Source organism: Cucurbita maxima, unplaced genomic scaffold, assembly GCF_002738345.1.
Source record: "Cucurbita maxima cultivar Rimu unplaced genomic scaffold, Cmax_1.0 Cma_Scf00003, whole genome shotgun sequence".
Lineage (NCBI taxonomy): Eukaryota > Viridiplantae > Streptophyta > Magnoliopsida > Cucurbitales > Cucurbitaceae > Cucurbita > Cucurbita maxima.
Window position 1 is genome coordinate 4,227,235 of NW_019272019.1, and position 11,359 is coordinate 4,238,593.

An 11,359-nucleotide genomic window follows, 5' to 3' on the forward strand; every position below is an offset into this window, starting at 1 on the left:
AAAAAAAAAAAAAAAAAAAAAAAAAAAAAAAAAAAAAAAAAAAAAAAAAAAAAAAAAAAAAAAAAAAAAAAAAAAAAAAAATAGTGCTCTGTCTGTCTTCTCTACTCTCTCTCTTACAGACTGTACAACAACTCTGAAAAATGTTTGTTAGCAGAACCCAAATTCCACATAGACGATGGAATCAGAAATCCATCGACCACAAATTGCGCCATTTAAAAAACCCTAACGCATTCAAAAAGAAAAGCCCATCGTGATTAACAAAAAAGAAAAAGAGAAAAAGGATCACGGGACTTGTTTTGTTCCATTTTTTCGGAGAGATGAGATGGAATCTCAAGCAACAAGATCCAATGGCTGACACAGTTCCTTCCTCAGCTTCTGAGAGAACAGCCTGCAAGCGTCCATGCTAAGATCGATGGCCGCTGCCAATGCCACGAATGCGGCCGCGTCTTCTGTGCAGTTCACGTGCTGCACGCTCACTTCCACTCTCGGCTTGCTGCATTTCCCTTCCCCTTCCACGCTTGCCCCCATCACAAACCCTCTATACACGCAGTACGGCCATAGTCCGTACCCATAGTCTCCACTGCTCCTCGGGCTGCATGCCGGCGACGTCGGATTCGCCGGCGTCGACCTCCCGTTCGAGCTTCCACCCAAGTCGATCACGAACTTCCCCCCCTTGTTCATGTTCAGAGCAGACTCTGCCAGAACAATCCCCGCCGCGCTCATCCCACCGTTCGTGTCCGGAATCAGCTCGAACCGGTACCCTAAACCGTCTGATCCGCCTCGCTCACGCCAAGCCTCGAGCCGGCCCCATGGCTTCCATGTGCCGTCTCCGGGTCGAAGAATCAGCCATGAACCGGGGTTGGACCGGCTGACTCTGTCGGAACCCGGCGACGCAACGAATGGTGTGACCATTGAAGCTGCGGCGACGGGTGAACCGGAAAGGTCGTGGACGGTGATTGACCAACCCTTCCGCTCTTTTCCTGGGCGCTCCCTTTCGCTTCCGAACGAGCTAAGCCACCCCCTTGAAATGCTTGATTCTGTAGGCAATGATCTGGAACAAATCCAAAATAGGGAACCCAACCAGGTTAGAATTGAAAAGAACAAACAGTTGAATAATAGCCAAGTAAAATTACCTAAACTAGCAACATCATTCAAATGCTGAATAAAGTAAGAGATCAAAGAAAAGTGGGGCGTGGGGGACAGAGAATAATAACTGCAACTTGAAGATTTTAGTGAGGATGAAGCATTGAGAATAAAAGATGCAATAATACTCATTTACAACCTTAATTTCTGTCTCTTGCTTTTTTTTAGCTCTTAATCTTACATTAAGGAAAGAGTAAAGCAGAGCCCTAGAATTTAGTGTAACTTTACCGTACACTCCATAGAAAGCTTTACGCATTCCGGTTTCGAGCATACAAATTCTAAGGACACAATCTAGGAACGCGCGGAAAGGAAGAATTTGTGTGCAAGCAAAAAAGATCATAGATACGAACCGAGCTTGAAGGATAATTCAACTAAAATTTTACCTCTAAAAGGCGAACACCAGTTGAAAAAAATTCGACAATAAAAGAAAAAGTTACTAAAATTAGCGGAGAATGAGGGATTATTTTGTAGCTAACCTGGATCTTTGAGCCCGGTCGCCCGTTCTGAAGCTGAACTTGCAGGTGAATACGGGTTGCCTGATGTTGCCCTGAATCTGAAACACCTGTGGACTACATTCGGGCTCGCCGTCGAACTGAAACACGAATCTCGGGTCGGGTTCGGCTTTCACATTCAAATGGAATTGCGCACAAGAATCCTTGGACTCTTTCCCCACTGAAATCCACCCATTGTGAAACACTGTTGCCCTAGTTTCAGTTCCCGCCAGATCCAAAGGTACAGACACTTTACCCAAGAGCCTTCCGGAGTCGACGCCACAGGTCGTGCCTCTCCGCCCGCTGTAGATTGAAATTTTGAGGCACGGTTTCGAAGCGAATAAAGATTTTCCAGCGAGCTTGGCGAGATCAAACTTACTAAGATGAAAAGTTGCCGCCGTGGACTGAACCTGCCCATCGGGAAACTGATTATCCCGTTGAATAAACGGTACAACAGCTGTTTGCACCTGTAATTTCTTAAACTTGATTTTACAAAAGCAAGGAGACGAAGAAGGATGAACAACCGAACGTGCCGGCTTAGACGCCACCGGAACCTTAAGAGCCAGATTCCCGACGGTGAGTCGCACAAATTGGCAGGGATCCATGGCCACCCCTCTGCACTTCACTAAAACACCTCAGCACGCAAGAACAACTCACAACAGCAGCAGTAACAACAACAACTCGCAAAGAAAGCGAGAGTTGAATCTGTCAGAGCAAAGAATCTTAATCGTGGAAGCAAAACCTAAAAATGCGTGCAAAATGGCGCATAGATACCCTCAGAAACTCCATTACCATCAGAATAACCTCGATTCCACAGCGGTTCTTTCGCTTCAGGGTTTGAAAAACCAGAAATGCAGTGCAGAAATGGAAAGAAATAGTACAACCTAAGCAGAAGAACACAAACCAAAACCCACTTTGATGGCCTATACCTAATTAATCACACTACCAAAACAAAAACCGCAAAATCGATTACTGTTCGTAGGAGGAGAAAGTACGAAAACAGAGAAGGAAGAAGAATGAACTTCATGAGAGAGAAGCATTAGTTACAAACAGGGTGGGAATGGAGAAGGTTTCAGAATTTGGTGTACAGCTGTACACAGCCTGTCAATCAAATTATAATTCAGTCCCTCAATTTTTGATTTTTTAATATTCAAACCCCCGCCTCTCTCTAGCTCCAATTAACTCAACTTAACCACGTCCTTCAGCTCCTACCCCTCTACCCTAATCCCCCTATACCGTGGTCCCCACCGGTCCCACTTTACATATTTTCACTTACATTTCCAACTTTACCCTTTCTCCGGGAGCAGCCACGTCACTGGCACGCCATCCTGACCACCAATCCCGAATCTCCCTCTTCCAAATATTAAAATTACCAACAAAATAAATAAAAGAAAAATGATGCTGTATAAAATAAAATCCATGGCGTCACACGTGTGAAGGTCACGTGGTCCCCTCTGTGTGGTTCGGATGATTTCCTGCTGGCCGTAGGATCTGCATACCAATTTTGGGTTTTAAATATTATTTTTTTCCCTCCAAAAATATAAACAAATTCTATCCAATCTCCGATGTCATCATGACGTCACTTCTCGCCTTTTGAAATCGAGCCACGTGTCGATACTGTGACGTGGCACATTCTAATTAAATACAAACACCGAATCCCCTTACTAATGTAGGGTTAAATTAAAAATACAAAAAGTTTTACCAATATCATCCTATTTTCTAGTTAAAAAAATTGTATATTTAAATAATTTTTAAATTTTTCTATATAAATTCGAAATTGGAGGGTTAAAATGGTAATTTCACCTACTGTTAAGTCCAATTTACAGCAGAAAGCCCATACGAGACCATGGGCTGGATCAATAATATTAGGTTTATGGGCTTGCATAAGGAAAGCGGCCCAATAAAGTCGAACTATTTTCATATTATTTTGAAATGAAAAAAAAAAAAATTAAAAGAAACGAAGATAACGAATGTAATCCTATTCAATAGGTCTCTATTGCATTTCTTACCCTGTTGCTCCGAAGGAACCATGTCGATTTCCACTTTTTCCGGCGGTAGGATTTCGGTTCCGCCATTGTTGAATTCATCGGCAAGCAAAACAGCTCCATGCTCCGGCGGGAATTTGGTGATTGAATGCTCGTCGAGGCCAAACAAGAAGGCGACTGCACATCACATGAAAACGAGGCCACGGAAATCTCAGCCATGGGACATTCGGCGCAAGCCGACTGTATATCCTCCTCTGCCGCCTCTTCCACCGGACTGGACTGTGGTTTCATCAATCTCCAGCGATGAAATTGTCGAGGTAGCCTCTTCGATTGCTTCGTCTGCACAAGCACCGCCTACGACCGAGTAACACTAGAAACTCTTCTCTGTTTTTTTTTTCCTGTATTATTTGTATCATCGACGTTTTAATCGGACTCTGGTTGAGGAATTGTGTGCTTCAATCTCTGTTTAATCAATGCTGCTATTTTGATTTGTTTTTGTTTGCGAAACGCGTCTCGATTGATTTGTTCGTATCAAGAATTGGATGTTGCCCCTAACCTGTTAGTGTGCTGCTCGGAGTAGAACCCTAGATTTAAGAGGAATAACTACCTAATTGTTTAGATTCTCCGTCTCTCTAATTCTACTGCATCAAAATTCACAAGAACTCATGAAATAATTCGATGAATTTTATCCAATTACTTCAATTATTCCTTACATGATAATCACGTTGTTTGTGCGAATTGATTTTCTGACAATTCGATTATACTATTTTATGAAAGCTGTTTGGTGTGCGATTTAAATGCAACTTTTAGTTCCCTCGATAAAATTTGAATTTTAGAAATTTACCCCATTTCTTAGAAATAATGAAAATTAAAGTTACAAGAAAAGGAACTGTAACTAAAAATAAAAAATTGAAAAATTGTATTAATTGAACGAAGATAACTACAAATTTGATGCGTGATCTATGACAAAATAATGATAATAATAATAATGACCTTATAAAATGCGACGATCTCAACCATATTATTAATCCAATATAAAGAGAAAAAAGTTTGTCATTTATTATATTTCTATAATAATAAATGACAAAAACGTCGAAATTTTAATTTTATGAGATATTAAAGTTTATTATATTTTTTATTTTTACAAAAATTCTAATTATGTTATTTGTAAGGTTAAATAATATAATAATTAAAGAAAACCAAGAACTTAATATGCTATTTATGAGGTAAAATGTTATCTATTTGACAAAGTGATTAAATTCAAAACTTTAATATGAAAAAATTGTTTTTTATTTTTTATTTTTTATTATTTGATAAAATAACAAAAGAGAACGGGCATAAAACACGCGCTGCTTATTTCAATTTCGGGTCGGGTCTAACAACGAGGGCGCAGAGTTGGGCAAACGACCCAGGGCTCTAAACCCGACCCGTCTCAGCATTACAGTAAACCAGACAGAAATTATGCAAAAGCAGACCGCAAAAACCCCTCGTTTTCTTTTCAGGAATTTCAGTGTTTAGGGATTTCGTTCATTTCGCCAACCCTTTTGCACTGCTCGGAGCTCAAAACAGGACAGCATTTCGCACCGGAATTTCCATTGAAGGTGGTGGTCGTCGTCGACCTAGAATCTCATAATATTCCTGCAACTGTAAGTTCTTTTAGTAGCGGACATTCTTACTCTTCTTCAAGTTTTTCATTATCTTGCCTTAGCCGGTTCTCTATCGTTTAGACTTCACTGTTAACAAAACTTGCTTCATTTGGGAAATCAAGATTCAGGGTCAATCGTTCCGCTAACTCGTGCATTTGTAAACTTGTTATGATGGAAGGAAGAGGATATTATGTGCGTGTGTGGAGAGAGAGATAGATAGAGTGCTCCTAACAGATTCTTAGCCATACAGTTTCTTTGTTTTTTGTTTCTTTAGTGTCAATTTGTTCTTATTTCGACGAATTTGTTGTACATGCAATTGGGGTCAATATATATACTGGTTGTCTAGTACAGGGCACTCCTGAAGTTCAGTTATCTTTGTCATCGGTCAATTAATTTGGAACAGTTTTTCCATCGTAGTTGCAGGAATGTCTGCTCCATTGACTCCATCAAAGAGATCACGTGATCGGAACATTGTCAAGTCCAATGGGAAAGGAAAGTGGCAGAAGACATCAGGGTCTCGTTCACATAAGCAATCCTTCAAATTGTCTCCTGGCTATGCTGTCTTTCGTGTTCTCTTTCCTGTTTCCAGAATTGACAGCCTTGCTGGTGGAGATGGAGATGGAGATGTTTTATCTAAAATTAGTGAAGAAACAGGCGTAGAAATCAGAGTAGAAGACACTATCCCTGGATGTGATGAGAGAATTGTAGTAATTGGAGGCTCTAATCAAGAAACTGAAGTGAACCCCGAGGAGAAGAGAAAGGAAGACAACAAAAATTCTGAAGTCGAGGAGAATGAGGGTGATAATGCCGAGTGGACAAAGAAGGAAGACAAAGTTTCTCTTCCTGGGGAAGAATCTAAACAAAAGGAGGTTCCATATTTGCAATTGCGAAAAGCCCTTTTTCTTGTTTCTGAGAAGATTTTTGATGAAGAACCGGAGGCAGATGGGGCCGATGTTGAAGGTGATAAGCTGTCTACATTTGTTTTAAGATTGCTTGTTTTTTCTAGTCAAGTTGGGTGCCTATTGGGAAAGGGTGGCAGTGTAATCAAACAAATGTCATCTGATAGTGGAGCGCAAATTAGAATTCTTCCCAGGGATAAACTTCCTCCCTGCGCAACTTCCAGCGATGAGCTAGTCCAGGTAATTTTGGAGAGCTCGTGTGTGCACAATAATAAAAATTTGAAATTTATAGTTTATAAGCAAAAACAATAACTTTTTTTTTTTTATCCCTTATTTTGAAATCACTTCTTACCATTTATTTTTTGGAAACTTTCTGGATCTGTTCTTGTTCTGTTCAACTTGTTTTAACTTTGGTTCATTAACAAGAGATATATTGAATTTTCTTAGCTTCTGTCAACATTTTTATCCTTGCTAGTTTGGTCCTTAGTATATTATGAAATAACTATTTTCCATGACTTGATTATACATTTTTTGGTTGCTGAAACTGGCAGTAGCAACTCATATCATTAGTTGAGTAGTCATTGCATTCCATTAGACATTTTTTAGAGTATACTATGTACTGTCCATTATTCACGTCCCCAGCATGTAACAATAAAGTAATGAACTGAAAGGGAATAAGAGTTTAAGCATTTTACGGAATACTATTGCCTGACTGCTGGTCCTGCAACGCCTGCATTTTTGCACTTTTGTCTACTGATGAATATTTGAAGTAAGATTCAGGCGACATGGACAATTATTTAACTCATACTTTCGTTGAAAGAAAGTAGTGGTTTGGATTTTTTGTAGCCATAATGCCCATAATTTTGTGGTTTGGATTTCAGTGGCAACCATCCAACAAAAGATTTGTTCAGTTTCCAGTTCCTAATTTTTATTTACATGATGTTACGAATGCAGATTAGCGGAGGAAATGATGTGGTGAAGAGAGCTCTTGAACTTGTTTTTCAGCAGCTAATTGAAAATTCACCCCATGATAAGGATCCTGTCGCCTCAAGCATGACTGCACAGTCATCACATTCATCTGGACAATCTCGTTCTTGGGCTCATGATTATCTTCTGGGTAGTAGTTCTTTTAATGCTCATGCAGGCCCTTACTCTGTGCCTCGTGAAGTTGGCAACTTTCATTCCAGTACACCGTCTCTTGCTCCTAATAAACAGTATGAAACCAGCATTCCTGGTCGAATCAAACCTTCTCAAGAAATTTTAAGTTTTCGTTTATTATGCCCATCTGAGAGAGTTGGAAATGTGATTGGAAAAGGAGGAGTAGTAGTAAAGGCTCTTCAGCAAGAGACAGGCTGTGACATCAAAGTTATTGAAAGTGCCTTGGACCCAGACGATCGCATTATACTTGTAACTGGTCCTGCGGTAGGGTAATAATCCATTGAGTATTTGAATCATGAGATTTTTTATATTGGCCATACTGGCCCTCTATTAACTTTTCATTTATAAACTGGTTACTTTATTATTTTTCATTAACCTTTGAGACTAATTCAACTTTGCAGAATCCAGATGACAGAATATCACCTGTACAAGATGCTGTTTTTCGCGTTCAGGCCAGGATTGTCAAGGCTGTACCAGACAGCAAGGAGCAGAACATGGTGGCTAGGTTTCTTGTTTACTCCAATCAAATTGGTTGTCTTCTTGGGAAGGGTGGCTCCATCATAGCTGAAATGAGAAAGTCGACTGGTGCATATATTCGTATTTTAGGAAAGGAGCAGGTCCCAAAGTGTGTTGGTGAAGATGAAGAAATGGTCCAGGTTTGTTCCGTTGTTGCATTATCATACGTAATAGTAACAGGATCATACAAATTTGGTTAAGATAATATCATTGCTGATTCATGCTAAGTAGATTCTATTAATTTTGGGTATGGTATTTGGGATTTCCTTCATAATCTGGTACTATTGCATCTAACTTTAAATAATTACTGACATGTCACTTTATTGACAGATAAATGGAGATCCTGAAACAGTTCAAGATGCTATGTTGCAGATTACTACTCGGCTGAGGCAGCATTTTTTCCGTGATGCATTTCCATCAGTTAATAATCATCCAAATCCTGCATTTGTTGATAGACTTCCTTCATTTCCTTCGTATTTTGGAAGGAGGGAATTATCACCTCCAGGAATCTATTCAAATTTAGGACCCTCATTTCACAAGTTTGATGCTCTTAGTGGCATTCCTTCACTTAGTGATTTGCGAGATGATCGACCTGCTTTTCTTCATAGGCCAGGTGCTCCTCTGTTATCTGATAGAAAACCATGGAGCTCTCAGGTATTTAACTTCGCTTTTTCAATAATTAGTTTTGGGTGTCTACATTCGTGATTATTTTTCAGCCTAACAAAGAAGTCTCCATTAAGTTTCTGACTTGTGTTGATCTAAAATTATGCACTTACTCCATATTCTTGGGTTATCCTTATAACTATATCAAGTTACATAACAGTTTCTCCAGGAATCATCCAAAATGAAGAATGTGACTCTCTAAAGTTAATAACCTTAGTCTCTCCTCTTAACTGTATTTCAGGGTCTAGTTGAAGGTGGTGTTGGCTTGCCAGACTTTACAGGAGCCCATCATAGGAGAATCGCTGGATTTGGAGGGTCTGCTATCTGCCATTTATTTTACCTATTCTCACTTATGGATGTCAGTGTTTAATTTTTATTTTATTTATGCAGAGGAAATAATCCAGCTATTATTACGAGCACCACTGTTGAAGTAGCTGTTCCTCGAGACCTTGTCCCCGTTATTTGTGGAGAGAATGGTGAATGTTTGAAACAGATTCGTCAGGTATGAACATTTATTTTTGTAATTTAGATCCAAAAAAACAAAAAAAAAAAAAAAGATTTTCTTTAATATTACATATTTATTTACAAAATTATTTTGAGGAATGCACATACAAAGATAAGTAATAGCTCATGTCATTATATAGATGTAATCTCTTGTAGAAATACTTGAATCTTTCTTTTCTATCAATATAAGAAAAAAAATGGATAGTAGAAAAGAAAAGAAACAAAGGAAAAAGAAAAAACGAAATTGCCCTTGGCGAGTTAACAACATGTATTTGCTGTGGTTGACCTCTCAATGATTGTTTTCTTTTTTATGTTTTTGGATCATCTTCTTCAAAGTGAACCCATCCGATGGATGTCATGCATGCTTTAGTTGCCTTTTGTAAATGTCCTTATACATGGAATAGCGAGATCACGGTGGAATATTGCAGTCATTTGAAAATGAAAACGAAAATGAAGTTCCTACTTGTAATCTATAATGAGAAAGCTTTTCGTCGTGAAAAATAGAAAGTAGGAAGGGAGATCTCCAATTAGTAATCTACTGGAATGTGGATACGTATTTCATAGCCACTACTATCTCACTAAACACATCTTTCATGTAGATTTCTGATGCAAAAATTACGATTACTGAGCCAAAGCAAGGAGCTGTTGAAACTGTGATTATCATTTCTGGAACGCCTGAGCAAACCCATGCGGCTCAGAGTCTTATTCAAGCTTTTGTAATCAGCGAGACGGAGTCTAGTTGATTTGTTCTATTCGGGAAACTATAAAGTTTGGCTGTTTCCTTTGGTCATAGGCGAAGTTTATTTCTGATTGTAGGTATACAATGACCACTTTCTTATCTCTGGGCTGATTGTTTTGGAGAAAGGATGTTGCACAGACGAGTATTAACTGCTGATACGCCTTGGGGCCGCTAGTTTTGCCATAATCTGGAAATTTTGACAACACTTGGGAGCTGCAGTCTATAATATCTGAAGTTTATGGCCTTGTGACATTTTTCACCTCTATATGTAAACACAGCCTAACGAGGGCCATATTTTTGTGAAACTCTTCAGCATTTGAAAATCTTGGTTCCTTGACTGCAAAAATTGTACTAAGGGGTTAAAAAAATACATAAGGGGTAGAAATTTCATTGTTTTTTCCCTCTTAAGACGTATCTTCATTATGTTTTGGCTTTGTTAACATTGTTGAAATTTTAGTAGCAGTCATAAACTTAAACTCACTCGAGACAATAATATGCTTTCTCCAGGTGGTGTTTTTATTATTACTAGGATTTTGTACTAATCAGTTCAAGTTTTGAAGGGTTTGTATGTCTTGACATCTTGGGCCAAGCCTTGAATGGATCCATCTCGTGCTCAATATCTTCGGGCCAGATCCAGGTGAAAGAGAATCTGGGAAATTTAGTTTTTGCCAAGTACACCTCTATGGGCAAGTATACTGTCAATGGCCAAAATGAAGGTGAAGTAGTTGAGCTGATACTCTCCTTTAAAAGGTAAGTTAATACTGTGCTCCTTGGTCATGAATTTACTTTCCTGCCCACTTTGTGCTGCACCATTTACCCATAAAGCCATACAACAGGTTGGCAGAAGACCTGCAGGTTACAGTGTTCATTTACAGAACTTAGAACATTAAGTGATGGGAGTACTAACAATGGCATTCATGTTGGAGAATTTCACCTGGTAAGCACCAATTAAGTGGACAAGCAATGCAGACGTTGGCCATCGTGGTCGAAGTTCTTGTCGAAACCAAGAGCAGCTTTGGGGTTTCGAGGTACAATGAATTCTTAGGCAATCTATGTGCAGCCATTGAGGTATGGAATGGGGAGTGAAGGGGAAGAAGTATGATATAAATATAGGAAGCAAAAAGTGGAGAGAATATTGCTTTTTTTTTTTTTTTTCTTTTTGGTAGGTCATATTTAAATATTTGATACACGTGGTAGTGTGACGAAGAGAAGGCATGTTTGATACCTTTCAACAATGTGGGACCGAAATCTAGTGATGTATTAATTAAACGTTAAATTATATAAGAGATGTCTACGAGGAGATTTCCCTTCTAGGAGATGGAGGAAAGAACATTTAGATCTTTTCTTCACTATTTTTTAAATAATTACTCCCACTTTTCATATGATTATTAAGTATGAACTTGAACCTAAGAAACAAAGCCACAAGACATCCATGTATCCATCCATCCACCCATCAAATCGCACTGATATCTGGGTCAGTGTCCGTGCAGTTGGCGGCAGCAGCAGCATAGCAGCAGCAATGGGGTTTGAATCAAAAACACCATCATTAACAACATTCCACCAACCATTAACACATCGCTTACATCGCTTGGCGTTTTCATTCAATGATGCATAC

General features: G+C 39.1%; 3 protein-coding genes across 5 annotated transcripts; 2 read left to right on the forward strand and 1 right to left on the reverse strand.

Moving 5' to 3' along the window:
• Nucleotides 1-109: 109 nt before the first annotated feature.
• On the reverse strand, nt 110-2,750 carry LOC111476762. Its single transcript, XM_023120561.1, has 2 exons — nt 1,620-2,750; nt 110-1,051 (listed from the first exon to the last, which is right to left on the reverse strand). The coding sequence occupies exons 1-2, from the start codon at nt 2,237-2,239 to the stop codon at nt 331-333; spliced, it is 1,341 nt and encodes a 446-aa protein (XP_022976329.1). The 5' UTR covers nt 2,240-2,750; the 3' UTR covers nt 110-330.
• Nucleotides 2,751-3,663: 913 nt separating this feature from the next.
• Nucleotides 3,664-3,987, forward strand: LOC111476133 (50S ribosomal protein 6, chloroplastic). The gene has a single exon (XM_023119984.1). The coding sequence runs from the start codon at nt 3,664-3,666 to the stop codon at nt 3,985-3,987; it is 324 nt and encodes a 107-aa protein (XP_022975752.1).
• A 1,109-nt stretch (nt 3,988-5,096) lies between these two features.
• Nucleotides 5,097-10,882, forward strand: LOC111476526 (KH domain-containing protein HEN4-like). 3 transcript variants are annotated; one of them, XM_023120223.1, is made up of 9 exons: nt 5,097-5,265; nt 5,669-6,404; nt 7,119-7,586; nt 7,724-7,978; nt 8,169-8,492; nt 8,743-8,816; nt 8,892-9,003; nt 9,605-10,494; nt 10,581-10,882. In XM_023120223.1, the coding sequence occupies exons 2-8, from the start codon at nt 5,691-5,693 to the stop codon at nt 9,746-9,748; spliced, it is 2,091 nt and encodes a 696-aa protein (XP_022975991.1). In that variant the 5' UTR covers nt 5,097-5,265; nt 5,669-5,690; the 3' UTR covers nt 9,749-10,494; nt 10,581-10,882. The 3 variants fall into 3 exon arrangements, with proteins under 3 accessions (XP_022975991.1, XP_022975989.1, XP_022975990.1); XM_023120221.1 differs by having other exon boundaries at nt 5,683-6,404; XM_023120222.1 differs by having other exon boundaries at nt 5,689-6,404.
• Nucleotides 10,883-11,359: the final 477 nt, after the last annotated feature.